General features: G+C 45.6%; 2 protein-coding genes across 2 annotated transcripts in view; one reads left to right on the top strand and one right to left on the bottom strand.

Annotated features, from left to right (window-relative positions):
• The window catches only part of LOC102391350 (antigen WC1.1), a 54,538-nt gene extending 44,466 nt beyond the window's left edge, over window positions 1–10,072 (top strand). The window contains exons 11-21 of the mRNA XM_045165283.1: window positions 3,223–3,315; window positions 3,392–3,706; window positions 4,923–5,237; window positions 5,600–5,641; window positions 5,726–6,040; window positions 6,297–6,329; window positions 6,889–7,026; window positions 7,417–7,509; window positions 7,773–7,820; window positions 8,307–8,450; window positions 9,866–10,072. Coding sequence (XP_045021218.1) covers window positions 3,223–3,315; window positions 3,392–3,706; window positions 4,923–5,237; window positions 5,600–5,641; window positions 5,726–6,040; window positions 6,297–6,329; window positions 6,889–7,026; window positions 7,417–7,509; window positions 7,773–7,820; window positions 8,307–8,450; window positions 9,866–10,011 — 1,682 coding nt within the window. The 3' untranslated portion in view covers window positions 10,012–10,072. The remainder of the gene's footprint in view (window positions 1–3,222; window positions 3,316–3,391; window positions 3,707–4,922; window positions 5,238–5,599; window positions 5,642–5,725; window positions 6,041–6,296; window positions 6,330–6,888; window positions 7,027–7,416; window positions 7,510–7,772; window positions 7,821–8,306; window positions 8,451–9,865) is intronic.
• The window catches only part of LOC102402808 (antigen WC1.1), a gene marked incomplete in the record, with an annotated part of 1,152,186 nt that overhangs the window by 706,832 nt on the left and 429,715 nt on the right, over window positions 1–15,639 (bottom strand).

Here is a 15,639-nt window from a genome sequence, read left to right as displayed (position 1 = left end):
AAGTTGTGTCTTTCTCAAATTACTGACCCAGGAAGTCTTAAGAAAATGAAGAGTGTGGATATATGTATCAGTTCAGTTCAGTTCAGTTCAGTCACTCAGTCGTGTCTGACTCTCTGCAACCCCATGAATTGCAGCATGCCAGGCCTCTTTGTCCATCACCAACTCCCAGAGTTCACTCAGACTCACATCCATCGAGTCAGTGATGCCATCCAGCCATCTCATCCTCTGTCGTCCCCTTCTCCTCCTGCCCCCAATTCCTCCCAGCATCAGAGTCTTTTCCAATGAGTCAACTCTTCACATGAGGTGGCCAAAGTACTGGAGTTTCAGCTTCAGCATCATTCCCTCCAAAGAAATCCCAGGGCTGATCTCCTTCAGAATGGACTGGTTGGATCTCCTTGCAGTCCAAGGGACTCTCAAGAGTCTCCTCCTAAAGACAATCTCTTTAACAAGTGGTGCTGGGAAAACTGGTCAACCACTTGTAAAAGAATGAAACTAGAACACTTTCTAACACCATACACAAAAATAAACTCAAAATGGATTAAAGATCTAAACATAAGACCAGAAACTATAAAACTCCTAGAAGAGAACATAGGCAAAACACTGTCTGACATAAATCACAGCAGGATCCTCTATGACCCACCTCCCAGAATATTGGAAATAAAAGCAAAAATAAACAAATGGAACCTAATTAAACTTAAGTTTCTGCACCACAAAGGAAACTATAAGCAAGGTGAAAAGACAGCCTTCAGAATGGGAGAAAATAATAGCAAATTAAGCAACTGACAACTAATTTCAAAAATATACAAGCAACTCTAACAGCTCAATTCCAGAAAAATAATTGACCCAATCAAAAAATGGGCCAAAGAACTAAATAGACATTTCTCCAAAGAAGACATACAGATGACTAACAAACACATGAAAAGATGCTCAACATCACTCATTATCAGAGAAATGCAAATCAAAAACACAATGAGGTATCATTTCACACCAGTCAGGATGGCTGCAATCCAAAAGTCTACAAGCAATAAATGCTGGAGAGAGTGTGGAGAAAAGGGAACCCTCTTACACTGTTGGTGGGAATGCAAACTAGTACAGCCACTATGGAGAACAGTGTGGAGATTCCTTAAAAAACTGGAAATAGAACTGCCTTATGACCCAGCAATCCCACTGCTGGCCATACACACTGAGGAAACCAGAATTGAAAGAGACACATGTACCCCAATGTTCATCACAGCACTGTTTATAATAGCCAGGACATGGAAGCAACCTAGATGTCCATCAGCAGATGAATGGATAAGAAAGTTGTGGTACATATACACAATGGAGTATTACGCAGCCATTAAAAAGAATACATTTGAATTAGTTCTAATGAGGTGGACAAAACTGGAGCCTATTATACAGAGTGAAGTAAGCCAGAAAGAAAAACACCAATACAGTATACTAATGCATATATATGGAATTTAGAAAGAAGGTAACAATAACCCTGTATGCAAGACAGCAAAAGAGACACAGATGTATAGAACAGTCTTTTGGACTCTGTGGGAGAGAGTGAGGGTGGGATGATTTGGGAGAATGGCATTGAAACATGTATAATATCATATATGAAACAAAAAAAAATACATGCAAAAAAAAAAGAATCTTCTCCAACACCATAGTTCAAAAGCATCAATTCTTTAGCACTCAGCTTTCTTCACAGTCCAAATTTCACATCCATACATGACCACTGGGGAAACCATAGCCTTTACTAGATGGACCTTTGTTGGCAAAGTAATATCTCTGCTTTTCAATACGCTATCTAGGTTGATCATAACTTTCCTTCCAAGGAGTAAGTGTCTTTTAATTTCATGGCTGCAGTCACCATCTGCAGTGATTTTGGAGCCCCCAAAAATAAAGTCTGACACTGTTTCCACTGTTTCCCCATCTATTTCCCATGAAGTGATGGGACCAGATGCCATGATCTTCGTTTTCTGAATGTTGAGCTTTAAGGTAACTTTTTCACTCTCCACCTTCACTTTCATCAAGAGACTTTTTAATTCCTCTTCACTTTCTGCCATAAATGTGGTGTCATATGCATATCTGAGGTTATTGATATTTCTACTGGCAATCTTGATTCCAGCTTGTACTTCTTGCAGCCCAGCGTTTCTCATAATGTACTCTGCATATAAGTTAAATAAGCAGGGTGACAATATGCAGCCTTGATGTACTCCTTTTCCTATTTGGAACCAGTCTGTTGTTCCATGTCCAGTTCATATGTGTATATTTATATATTGCTTTAGAGGCTAAGTTTTTTGGGGATAATTTGTTATACAGCAGTGTAATCAGAACACTTACCATGTGGCCTGCCTTTCTAAATAGAGGTGTATTTGTCCTATTATCTTCTACTTTATTGATTCTCCCTTATGCTGAGCTAATGTGCTGATATGCTCATTCTTTAGTTCTTAATTTCAACTAGTAAGTTTTTCAGCTCTAGAATTTTTATTTGTTTTTGTTGTTGTTGTTATCATTATTTGTTTTTTTCCATCAGGGTGCACATTTTGTCATTTAATTCCATGGGCACCTTAATCAAGGTTCTTTAAATTCTCTGTCAAGTAACTCTAGTAGCTGAGTACCCTGGGGAATTGTTTCTAATGTCTACATGTCCTCTTGGTTTTTCGTGAGATCTATTTTACATAAATATTTTTAAAAGGACAGACATTGTAGATGAAAAATTGTAGAAATACTTCAGAAAGTGTTTTATTTTGTTTCTTCTATTTAGGGATAGATTTAGGGACAGAACTTATTTAACTCATTCTTAGTGCTTGAAACAAAAACTGTGGCACTGTCAGAAGCAGAACTCTCCATAGTGAAGGTGAACACTACAGTTATGAAAATTTTACCTCTATGTTAACTTGGGCTTCTCTGGAGGCTCAGTGGTAAAGAATCTGCTGGCCAGTGCAGGAAATACAGGAGATGACTTTTCGATTCCTGGTTGGGGAAGATCCCCTGGAGGAGGAAAAGGCAATCCATCCCAGTATTCTTGCCTGAAGAATCCCATGGACAGAGGAGCCTGGAGTACTACAGTCCATAAGGTCACAAAGAGTTGGACACTACTGAGCCACTAAACAACTACAAAAACTGCTATGTTACAGCTTTTTTCTCAGACCCCACTGCTTGTCATTATTTAGTTTAATTCAGTTTCCTGTTTTTCAACCACCAACACCATGATCATTGCTGCTTCTGCAGGAAACCAGACTCAGGCGCTGCCCCAGTGCAATGACTCCCTGTCAGAACCAGCAGGCTCTGCAGCTGCAGAGGAGAGCGCCCTCTATTGCTCAGGTGAGGGTCCCAAAGGACAGAAGACCCTTTACATATCCCCTGTCACTGCCCCATTGTCCCATTTCTCTCTCCTCAGACAGCAGACAGCTCCGCCTGGTGGACGGGGGCGGTCCCTGCGCCGGGAGAGTGGAAATCCTTGACCAGGGCTCCTGGGGCACCATCTGTGATGACGGCTGGGACCTGGAAGATGCCCGCGTGGTGTGCAGGCAGCTGGGCTGTGGAGAAGCCCTCAATGCCACGGTGTCTGCTCACTTTGGGGCAGGATCAGGGCCCATCTGGCTGGACGACCTGAATTGCACAGGAAATGAGTCTCACTTGTGGAGGTGCCCTTCCCGAGGCTGGGGGCGGCACGACTGCAGACACAAGGAGGATGCGGGAGTCATCTGCTCAGGTCTGTGCCGTACACTGTGCACAGTCTGGGAGATGGGTGGAACTCTGGAGTTCGGGGGTCTGAGCCCTGAGGGAGAGATGCTGAAAGGACCAGAGTAGGAGGCTTCCTCCCATGGAGCCTGTCTTTCCAGCAGATGTGAAGACAAGATGCTTTCACTTTCTCCTGCAGCAGCTGAGATTCTGGTCCTATCTTCTCACCAATGTTTCCTGGCAGAGCCATTCCTTACAGTTAACACTTGAAAGCAGGGCTCATTCTGCAGTTACCTGTGGTAGTAACACCTTGAAATCCTGGGCTTCCCAAGTTACACTAGTGGTAAAGAACCTGCCTGCCAATGCAGGGCATGTAAGAGATGTGGGTTCAGTCCCTGGGTGAGGAACATGCCCTGGAGGAGGGCATGGCAACCCATTCCAATATTCTTCCTGAGAATCCCATGGACAGAGGAGCCTGGCATAGTGAAAGCTCAGATTTTTCCTTTACAGTTCTGTTTGCTGGGAGTCTGAAGCAAGTCTCCATGGGTCAACATCCCAGTGTCCACAGGGCTGCATTCTTCCTGGAGTCTCTGGGGAGGACTCCTTTCCCAGCCTTTTGTGGTTTCTGTGTGGCCTCATTTCTTGGCTCAGGGCCCTCTTTATTCTTCTTCAGACAACAGTGCCTCTTCCAAATGTTCTCCCTCACTCACATTTCCCTTTGACTGGAGCTGGGAAAGATGATACATTTCTCAGTGTAGTGAGTTTAAAGATGTGTTAGGTTGGGCTCACACAGTTAATCCTCAATATTTGAGCTTTATCTCTCCATTCCAAGGTCCTTATTAATCACATCTGTAAGATCCCTTTTGAAATGTAAGGTAACATATCACAGGTTCCAGGATTAGGCTATGGACATCTCTGGGGGTCCATTAATCTGTCGACCACCTCACTGTTCACATCACTTTCCATTTTTTAAGAAGTTTTGTCAGGAAGCAGAAATCAACTCTCGTCACTGCAGGTGCCCAAGTTGGCCTTGCTCTCTGTTCATATCTACATTGTTGTGGTAGAAATAAGTATACAGACATTAATGGAAAAGTCAGGTGAAAGGGAGGTAAAAGTCAGTCTTGTCACCCAGTGGGCATCTCCTCCACTGGGTCAGGGATGTATGGTCACAACTTCTGGGGGAGAGGAAAACCCAGAGCACTGAGTGTAATACTCATTGTGTCCCATCTCCTCCCTTTCAATATTAGAGTTCCTGGCCCTCAGGATGGTGAGCGTGGACCAGCAGTGTGCTGGGTGGCTGGAAGTTTTCTACAATGGGACCTGGGGCAGTGTCTGCTACAGCCCCATGGAAGACATCACCGTGTCCATGATCTGCAGACAGCTTGGCTGTGGGGACAGTGGAAGTCTCAACTCTTCTGTTGCTCTTAGAGAAGGTTCTAGACTGCGGTGGGTAGATGGAATCCGGTGTCGGAAAACTGACACCTCTCTCTGGCAGTGTCCTTCTGACCCTTGGAATTACAACTCATGCTCTCCAAAGGAGGAAGTCTATATTTCGTGTGCAGGTGACTTACTGTCTGTTTCTGTGTCACTCCCAACCACGTAGGATGTCGTTAGTATGATTTTATATTTTCAAATCTAATTGATAGTTTTGGTTGAGTCTACAAAATGTAGGTGTATGTTTGTATTTGTCTCTGTGTCTGATTGTTTCCTTTTGTTATGGGATGTTGAGTCTGGTAAACTACTAATTAGATAAAGTAATTTCAGCTGCTGATAAGATGCAGTGACCCTCTCATTCAAGTAGATGATGAAGGTTCTGTTGTCTCTTGTCATTTGACTGTTACAAAAAACCTTATACACTCATGTATGGGGACAAGACCTCCCCCAGCTGTCCCTGATCCAGAGCTTCCCATCGTTGTTTCTTCAGGAAGAAGACCCAAGAGCTGTCCAACTGCTGCCCCCTGCACAGGTATGTCAGCCCCCTCCCCTGTGGCTCCCAGGGGCTCCTTCTTCCCACCAGGGGCAGTCACAGGAGGGTCTGCTGCCTTTTCAGACAGAGAGAAGCTCCGGCTCAGAGGAGGAGACACCGAGTGCTCAGGGCGGGTGGAGGTCTGGCACAGCGGCTCCTGGGGCACTGTGTGTGATGACTCCTGGAGCCTAGCAGAGGCCGAGGTGGTGTGTCAGCAGCTGGGCTGTGGCCAGGCCCTGGAAGCCGTGCAGGCTGCAGGGTTTGGCCCTGGAAATGGGAGCATCTGGCTGGATGAGGTGCACTGCAGGGGCCGGGAGTCCTCCCTGTGGGACTGTGCTGCGGAGCCCAGGGGGCAGAACGACTGCAAGCATGAGGAGGATGCTGGTGTGAGGTGCTCTGGTGAGTGAGGGGCTCGGGGTCCACCCTGGGTGAGATGGGGCATCGCAGGGGCAGTGGGCTTGGCTGGGAGTGGTGGGGAGTTTGTATTCAGATAGTGTCTGGGTGCTGGGGCTCTGATATACGGTGGGAGAGCTGGGAGGACTGGACACTGATGTCGTGTGGAGACTGGGGGGTGATTTCAGGCTCAGGAGGGAAAAATGGGCTACCCTGCATTCTGGCCAATCACCCTGCTCCAATCTGTTGTTGTTCTCTTTAGGTGCAAGGACAACATTGCCCCCAAGTACTGCAGGTACTGTGGTCCATCCACGGGCAGGAGAGAATACTCAAATACTGGGGACCTGTTCCATGTGTTCTCTGACAGCTCAGGAGAGGAAGAGCCTGAGGAGCCCTGGCTGGTGGGGAGGAGCCGGGGCTTTACTTTGGGGAAATCCCCTGCTTTGGTTCCCAGGGTCAGAAGGTTCTCATGCCCGGGATCCAAGTGAGTCTAAGTTCCCATGGTGCAGATTCTAAGGTTCTCGCACCTGCCCCTGAGTGTTGATCCTCATCTCTGAGGTGCGGGTCCTGGGACTGTTTGACACTCTGTCTCCTGAAGCCCAAGGAGAGGGGATGAGCTGGGTCCTCAGAAGCTGTCTTGGCAGGGCATTTCCCTGACAATCCCTGGCTCTGCCTTGGCTGGAGTGGAGTTGACTCATCTCAGGACGAGACCTGGAGGACCCCAGTCACTGTCAGTGTACTTGTGTCTGAGGCTGGGACACCATTGTCCGGAGCTCCTTGGAAATGCTGGCACAGGGGGTTTCTCTGTGCCTCTATGTGACCTTCACCACACCCACTTGCCTTGTTCTCCTTAGGGACAAGAACAACCTCAAATCCTCTCCCTGACATCTTCTCCCTGCCTGGGGTCCTCTGCATCATCCTGGGGGCCCTTCTCTTCCTGGTCCTCGTCATCCTGGTGACTCAGCTGCTCAGATGGAGAGCAGAGCGCAGAGGTGGGCTGCAGGGAGAACTGGGGACCAGGGAGAGTGTGTGGAGTCAGGAGATGGGGCAGGTGTGAGGAGGGGAACCTGGGCCAGGTCTCTGTTCTGAGTCTGTAGAGCTCCATGTGCTCCATGCTGAGCTCTAAGAGCTGAATAGACAGAAGTTCTTAGGACTGGGGTGTGAACTCTCATTAAGTCATGGCCACTCCTATGAGACTAGACAGAGTCAGAGCTGAGCTATGGATTCAGGTCAGACAGGGGAGAAGGTGCTGACACGGTGCACGGGGTGGGGGGTTAAGCCAAGGCCTTGGCAAGCCCCATGTGAGCACTGGGGAGATGAAAGTAGGCTTCTGGATGGGGGTGGCTGGGGCAGCATCTCTGACCTGCTGGGGGATCTCTCAGCATTATCCAGTTATGAAGATGCTCTTGCTGAAGCTGTGTATGAGGAGCTCGATTACCTTGTGACTCAGAAGGAGAGTCTTCTTGGAAGCCCAGGTGGGTGTCTCTTATGCCCTCCTGGGAGCTTTGGTTGTCACCACCCACTGGCTGTGTGTGTCTTCTTAGCGTCTTCATACCCAATGCATGCCCCACACTCACAGAGGCAGCTCCTATAAAGTGGTAGAATGGCCTCTCAGAGCCCTGAGAGCCCCCAGGCTACACTGCAGGAGCCAGGTCTGTCCCTTCCCAGCCTTAATACAGGTCCTGTGGGTGTGGGGAGGGTCATTCTGTGTGTTGTGTGATGTTTGTCTCCACATTAGCCTTCCTGTCAGATGGTGAGGACAACAATGACTCCAGATCCACTCCAGGTAATAAAGGTGGACCCGCTTCAGCTGGGCTTTGGGAAGGAGAGTTTCCCTCATAGATATGAGATGCAAGGGGGAACAGTCTTCATTTGATGGACCAGAGGCATCCCTTGTGTCTAGACGGGGTCTGTTCTTCCCCTTCTCTGGCTCTTCTGTGATGTCTCACATTGGGGCTGGGCTCTCTGTGTCCAGAATCACAACAGGCACAACACAACACAACAGTTTTTAAAAATGACATCTGGAAAGCACAATTTATCAAAATAGTTTAGTAATGCTCAATGGTATGAGTTCCTTTGAGAAAGATGTGTAAAATCATGTTTTGGTTTATGGACACTTCAAACTGAAACATGATCTTAGAGAAAAAAATCTTTTGAAACAAGGTGCCTCTATTTAGTAGCTCAGAAACTCTGGGTTAGAAGGGATCTTAGTCATTTCCCAGACCAACTCACTTACTTTGCTTTCATCTGACCCCTGCTCTGCCCTTGGAAGCCCCAGATCAGAGGACTGATGCCCCTGGTGAAGATTATGATGATGTTGAAGAGGTACCAGTGCTTGGGGTTCCTCTTGCTTCACAGGGGAGGGAAGAGGAAGAGCTCCCAGAGAAGGAAGATGGGATCAGGTGCTCTCAGACAGGTGAGTGGTGTTAGCTGATCTCCTGCAATCTTTTTTTTCTGTCCTGGAAAGGGTGAATTTGAGCTTCTCAATTCCCAGCTTCTCTAGAGTTTTAAATTTGGGTAATCTCATGCATTCGATGGCTCAGATGGTAAAGAATCTGCCTATAGTGCAGGAAACCTTGGTTTGATCACCAGATGAGAAGATCCCCTGGAGAAGGGAATGGCAACCCACTACAATATTCTTACCTGGAGAATCCCATGGACAGAGGAACCTGGTGGGCTGTAGTCCATAAGGTCACAAAAAGTTGGACATGACTGAGTGGCTAACACTTCACTTCTCAACCATATGCTGTCTTTAATGGTGTCATACTCCTTGGCAGTGAGGACTCACTCTACTTTTGACATTTATGTCTCCGTACTACAACATAAATTATGTGATATGCCTGCATTAGAATTTACAGATTAGGGCATTTCCTGACAAAACAGTGGTTAGGACTCTGCACTTTCACTTCTGGGACCTGAGTTCAATCCCTGGTCAAGCAATGAAGATCCCACAAGCATTCATTGCTCAGTGGCCAAAAGGAAAAGAAAACATAGATTAATTGAGCATATTTATGAAATCCTAAAATAGAACAAGTGTTTTGATAACACCTCTGTGCTGTCTTATACATGAAAGTTAGCTAGAGATTTTTAAAAAATGTACTGTAGTATTGAATTTGTGAGGCATTCTGATAATCTAAGATGAACTCTGTTTATATGTCAACATCTATGATACACAGTGGCCTTAACATTAAGCCAATTTGGTGGATCATGGACTCAGAGTTTGAGGTCAGCTGAAGTCTAATTTGCTCCAGACGTTTCAGTAGCCGAGAGAAGACACTCATTCTCTGGATAAAAACATTTCTCCCCATCTGAGGGCCCATGTGGTCCCTGGGGAGGGGCCTCTGTGGCTGCACCTGTGATAGTATTTGTGGACATTTGGGAACAGGAGTCAAGTTAACTAAGAGCAGAACTGGTTTGTAAGTGAGGAACTCAGGTTTTCCTTTCTCCATTCTCCCTCTCATTGTGATTTCACATCTGTCTGTTGTGAGAGGAGAACATTTAAATACACTGTTATGATCCTTACCATTCTTGGGCATCTCCTTGCTGATTGTGTAGTTTGGAGGCAGGTCTTCCCAGAGCTCCTGTGTGAGCACAGGTCTCCTGTGATGCAGGGTTTCCACATGAACTGAGGCTCCAGAGACTCTACATGGACTGGATCTGAGAGGATAGCCCGGGTCCATCCTCACTGTAACTGATGAGAAATAGCCTGAGCCCCCCGCCCACACCTGGGTCCCAGGGATGCTTTGTCATCACCACATGCTTAACTCACTTCCACGACACTGTCTGATCCCCTTGTCTCAGTTCTAATTATATTTCTCTTTCCTCTTGCAGGCTCTTTTCTAAACATCTGTAGAGAGGAAGCTAATCCTGGGGAAGGAGAAGAGAGCCCCTGGCTGCTCCAGGGGGAGAAAGGGGACCCTGGGTATGATGATGTTGAACTCAGTGTCCCGGGAACATCCTCAGTGACTTTCTCATGATGTTATATTAAATATGAGATGAAGCCTCAGATATTCTAATTGCCTGTATTTCAATAGAGTAATGCTGACCTGTAATTGTGTTACATGAAAATTGCTCAAAATGAAATATTCTGAATAAAGTAACTTTTTCTCTTTGTTCATAATTTAGCAAATTCCATGTCAGATGCTTTTAGATGATTGGTCCTCAAACACCATTTTCCTCAAAGGAAATACACGATGAGTGTACTACCCTGTTTTCTCACATCCTTCAAAGGCTAATGAGGGCATGACTTTGCCTGGGATCACAAATTCTCCAGGTCACTCTTACTTAGAAAAAGAGTCTAAACTTGGTCCACATTCACACCCTCCTTCCAAGCAAGATGAACTTCTCAACCAAAAACTATAGTCAGAACCTCAAAGTAGCATTATTTTATTTGGTGGGAATGTTTAGGACTCCAGGCCCTGGAGACAGCATCTCAGTAACTGAGTAAACTGCTCCAAAAAGGCAGGAGGGGAAAGCAGGCTATACATGAGTATGCAACAAAGGGAACAGGCAGTCTGAAGATCAAAGATCAGGTACCAAGTTAAGGAATTTAGCATTCTATATATGGGAAGATGCAAGCCTCTGGACTCACTGAATTCAATTCTTCCATATGCAGCTCAGCTATCTGGGGCCAACCTTGTTTCCACGTTCACCTTAAGGTGTGGCAGATGGCTGCTTCTTGCATTCCCCCAGCTCCTTAGCAATCACCATGGAGGGTAGCAGCATCCCCACGATCAAAGTTTTAGGAGCCCTCACTCACATTTGGAGGCCAGAAATAATAGATGACTGTGACACTTCTTGTTTATTCATACGGCAGGAAATGTTTTTTTTTACCATTCTTTCCTCTCCATCACTTCCTACTATTTCTTCTGCTGCTGCTAAGTCACTTCAGTCATGTCTGACTCTGTGCGACCCCATAGACGGCAGCCCACCAGGCTCTGCCGTCCCTGGGATTCTCCAGGAAAGAACACTGGAGTGGGTTGCCATTTCCTTCTCCAATGCATGAAAGTGAAAAGTGAAAGTGAAGTCTCTCAGTCGTGTCCGACTCTTCGCGACCCCATGGACTGCAGCCCACCAGGCTCCACCACCCATGGGATTTTCCAGGCAAGAGTACTGGAGTGGGGTGCCATCACCTTCTCTGACTATTTCTTCAGGATGCTGCTATTTCTTGTCTCTCCAGTTATCTCTCCTTCTAAGTGAATTATATCAGCTTACATATCTCTTCAAGTTGATGGAGGGCATATTGCTGCTCACCCATACCCTGCATCCAGGTTGGACAGGAGGGCAAGAAGGACCTAAGCAGATGGGATCTAGAAGAAGAGATGTAGACAGAATGATCACAAACATTTAGCTACTTGTTTCAAAGATGTGGATGGAGGAGTCTGATATGACTAAACTCTTAAAGGAAGAATTTCAGACTAATGGGCTTCTCTGAAAACATGCTGTTTCAAGATTGCCTTAATCTGACTACTACTGAAAATATAAACATGATCCTGCTGTGATTCCTAAGGGTAGAGAGAGCTGTCATGTAGGAGTGCCTAAGTAAAGATTACATTTATCCACCCACCCACACCTATTCCATTGTGGACATGTGGAGAAGCTGTTGTTCTAACATAAGATTCTGAGAGTGGTGGCCTGGATGTGAGCTGAACCCACCCAGTTACTTCGTTGATGGCTTGCATGGTATCCAGGGCTCTGACATACACTCATGCCTTCAGTCCTCATAGTTCTAGGCTGTGCTTGGGGATGGGTAGATGCCCAGGACTTCACCAAGTGCAGCTCACATGGCCTTTCACCACTGAGAATTGATGAAATAAATGACATTTGATGAAAGAAATAAATTATATCTGTTAGGTGGTTAGAATAGGACAAAAGAGTCCAGAATCAGTTCAGTTCAGTTCAGTTGCTGAGTAATGTCCGACTCTTTGCGACCCCATGAACTGCAGCACTCCAGGCCTCCTTGTCTATCACCAACTCCCAGAGTCCACCCAAACCCATGTCCATTGTGTCCTTGATGCCATCCATCTGTCTCATCCTCTGTTGTCGCCTTCTCCTCCTGCCCTCAAACATTCTCAGCATCAGGGTCTTTTCAAATGAATCAGGTCTCCACATCAGGTGGACAAAATATCGGAGTTTCAGCTTCAATATCAGTCCCTCCAATGAACACCGAAGACTGATCTCCTTTAGGATGGACTGGTTGGATCTCCTTGCAGTCCAAGGGAGTCTCAAGAGTCTTCTCCAACACCACAGTTCAAAAGCATCAGTTCTTCGGTGCTCAGCTTTCTTTATAGTCTCACATCCATACATGACCACTGGAAAAACCATAGCCTTGACTAGATGGACCTTTGTTGGCAAAATAAAGTCTCTGCTTTTTAATATGCTGTCTAGGTTGGTCATAACTTTGCTTCTAAGGAGTAAGCGTCTTTTAATTTCATGGCTGCAATCACCATCTGTAGTGATTTTGGAGCCCAGAAAATAAAGTCAGCCACTGTTTCCCCATCTATTTCCCATGAAGTGATGGGACCAGATGCCATGACCTTCGTTTTCTGCATGCTGAGCTTTAAGCCAACTTTTTCACTCTCTTCTTTCACTTTCATCAAGAGGCTCTTTATTTCCTCTTCACTTTCTGCCATAAGGGCAGTGTCATCTGCATACCTGAGGTTATTGATATTTCTCCCAGCAATCTTGATTCCAGCTTATGCTTCTTCCAGCTCAGCATTTCTCATGATGTACTCTGCATAGAAGTTAAATAAGCAGGGTGACAGTATACAGCCTTGTTGCACTCCTTTTCCTATTTGGAACCAGTCTGTTGTTCCATGTCCAGTTCTAACTGTTGCTTCTTGACCTGCATACAGGTTTCTCAAGAGGCAGGTCAGGTGGTCTAGTATTCCCATCTTTCAGAATTTTTCACAGTTTATTCTGATCCACAGAGTCAAAGGCTTTGGCATAGCCAATAAAGCAGAAATAGATGTTTTTTTTTCTGGAACTCTCTTGCTTTTTTGATGATCTGAAGATGTTGGCAATTTGATCTCTGGCTCCTCTGCCTTTTCTAAAACCAGCTTGAATATCTAGAAGTTTACAGTTCACATATTGGTGAAGCCTGGCTTGGAGAATTTTGAGCATTACTTTACTAGCGTGTGAGATGAGTGCAATTGTGCAGTAGTTTGAGCATTCTTTGGTATTACCTTTCTTTGGGATTGGAATGAAAACTGACCTTTTCCAGTCATGAGGCCCCTGCTGACTTTTCCAAGTTTCCTGACATATTGAGTGCAGCACTTTCACAGCATCATCTTTTAGAATTTGAAATAGCTCAACTGGAATTCCATTGCCTCCACTAGCTTTATTCATAGTGATGCTTCTTAAGGCCCACCTGACTTTACATTCCAGGATGTCCGGCTCTAGGTGAGTGTGAATGATCACACCTTTTGTGATCATCTGGGGCATGAAGATCTTTTTTGTACAGTTCTTCTGTGTATTCTTGCCATTTCTTCTTAATATCTTCTGCTTCTGTTAGGTCCATACCATTTCTGTCCTTTATTGACCCCATCTTTGCTTGAAATGTTCCTTTGGTATATCTAATTTTCCTGAAGAGATATCTAGTCTTTCTGGTTCTATTGTTTTCCTCTATTTCTTTGCATTGTTTGCTGAGGAAGGCTTTCTTATGTCTCCTTGCTATTCTTTGGAACTCTACGTTCAAATGGGTATATCTTTCAATTTCTCCTTTGCTTTTCACTTCTCTTCTTTTCACAGCTATTTGTAAGGCCTCCCCAGACAGCCATTTTGCTTTTTTGCATTTCTTTTCCATGGGGATGGTCTTGATCCCTGTCTCCTGTACAATGTCACGAACCTCATTCCATAGTTCATCAGGCACTCTATCTATCAGATCTAGGCCCTTAAATCTATTTCTCACTTCCACTTTATAATCATAAGGGATTTGATTTAGGTCATACCTGAATGGTCTAGTGGTTTCACCTACTTTCTTCAATTTAAGTCCAAATTTGGCAATCAGGAGTTCATGATCTGAGCCACAGTCAGCTCCTGGTCTTGTTTTTGCTGATTGTATAGAGCTTCTCCATCTTTGGCTGAAAAGGATATAATTAGTCTGATTTCAGTGTTGACCATCTGGTGATGTCCATGTGTGGAATCTTCTCCCGTGTTGTTGGAAGAGGATGTTTGCTATGACCAGTATGTTCTCTTGGCAGAACTCTGTTAGCCTTTGCCATGCTTCATTCTGTATTCCAAGGACAAATTTGCCTGTTACTCCAGGTGTTTCTTGACTTCCTACTTTTGCATTCCAGTCCCAGATAATGAAAAGGACATCTTTTTTGGGTATTAGTTCCAGCAGGTCTTGTAGGTCTTCATAGAACTGTTCAACCTCAGCTTCCTCAGCATTACTGGGCAGGACTTAGACTTGGAGTACTATGATATTGAATGGTTTGCCTTTGAAATGAACAGAGGTCATTCTGTCATTTTTGAGATTGTACCCAAGTATTGCATTTCGGACTCTTTTGTTGACTATGACTATGATGACTACGATGTCCAGAATGTCGGTGGCTAAAAGACAAGTAAGGAAAAAGCCCATGAAAATAGAACAAAGGAAGGCCTGAGGACCAGACCAAAGACCTCAGGTAGAAGAAACAGCACTCCTTGCTAGCCCAATTTACATAGGGCAGGCCCAGGGAGAGGAGAGAAAAAAAAAAAAAACCACATATAAAAAGAGAAGCCAAAGGGCTGGGGCCCTCTCTCCTTCTCTGCCTCTCTGCCTTTCTGCCTCTCTCCCTCTCTCCCTCTCTGCCTCTCCCCCTCTCTGCCTCTCCCCCTGTCTCCCATGCTCTCCTGTACTCTTCTGCTCTCTCTTCTGCTTTCTCCTGTGCACTCTCTCTCTCTCTTCTCTTCACGTCTTTTGGGTTGGCATGCCTTCATGCCTCGAGGATGTATTTTCCTTTATTTTCTAAATAATACTGAGCTGTAACACGAAGCTATAACACTGATCTGCCCGAGAGCTGTGACACAGTCTGTCTGAGGGCTGGTCCGTCGCTTCAAATTTTTGTTGTGATGAGACTGAACCGAGGAAATTACACACTCCCCCAACGTCTATGGTGAAGTGACTTTGATTTAACCTGGCTGAAACAACCTCACCGGGGCCCCCACAAGGAGGAGGCCAAGCAATGCAGGAGCCCAACTTGGCGAAAGCTCTCATGGCGGAAGCGGAACGTGAAGAAAACCCAGCACAGTGGAAGTGACAAGAAGCCCAGCATGCTGGAAACCAGGACAGTGAAAAACGAACTCAGCAGAAAACTCACACAGCTCAGTCTCAGATTCCAGAAGACCTTCGGTTACAGTAGGAGGTCTTCACTCCTATGACTGGAGGGACATATGCCTAACAAAATCTTAATTCCTTCACAATAAATCTCTCGTTTCTTATTTCCTTGAATCCTCCGGGGGCAGGCGAGTGGCAGTGGGTGCAACTGAGGGACTCTGGAGAGGCTACTCCTTAGTATGTCCCAAAGGCTTACACTATCTGCTGAGCCTTAGTAGCTGTTATTCAAGCCGGTGGAGGTTCTTCTGTCCTTAATCTTCTTTGTGTCAAGGATCAGGCCAATGAA

The sequence above is a fragment of the Bubalus bubalis genome, chromosome 4 (genome assembly GCF_019923935.1).
Source record: "Bubalus bubalis isolate 160015118507 breed Murrah chromosome 4, NDDB_SH_1, whole genome shotgun sequence".
Taxonomy (NCBI): Eukaryota; Metazoa; Chordata; class Mammalia; order Artiodactyla; family Bovidae; genus Bubalus; species Bubalus bubalis.
The sequence above is the reverse complement of the archived record's forward strand: the minus strand, read 5'-3'. Positions and strand labels throughout refer to the sequence as shown.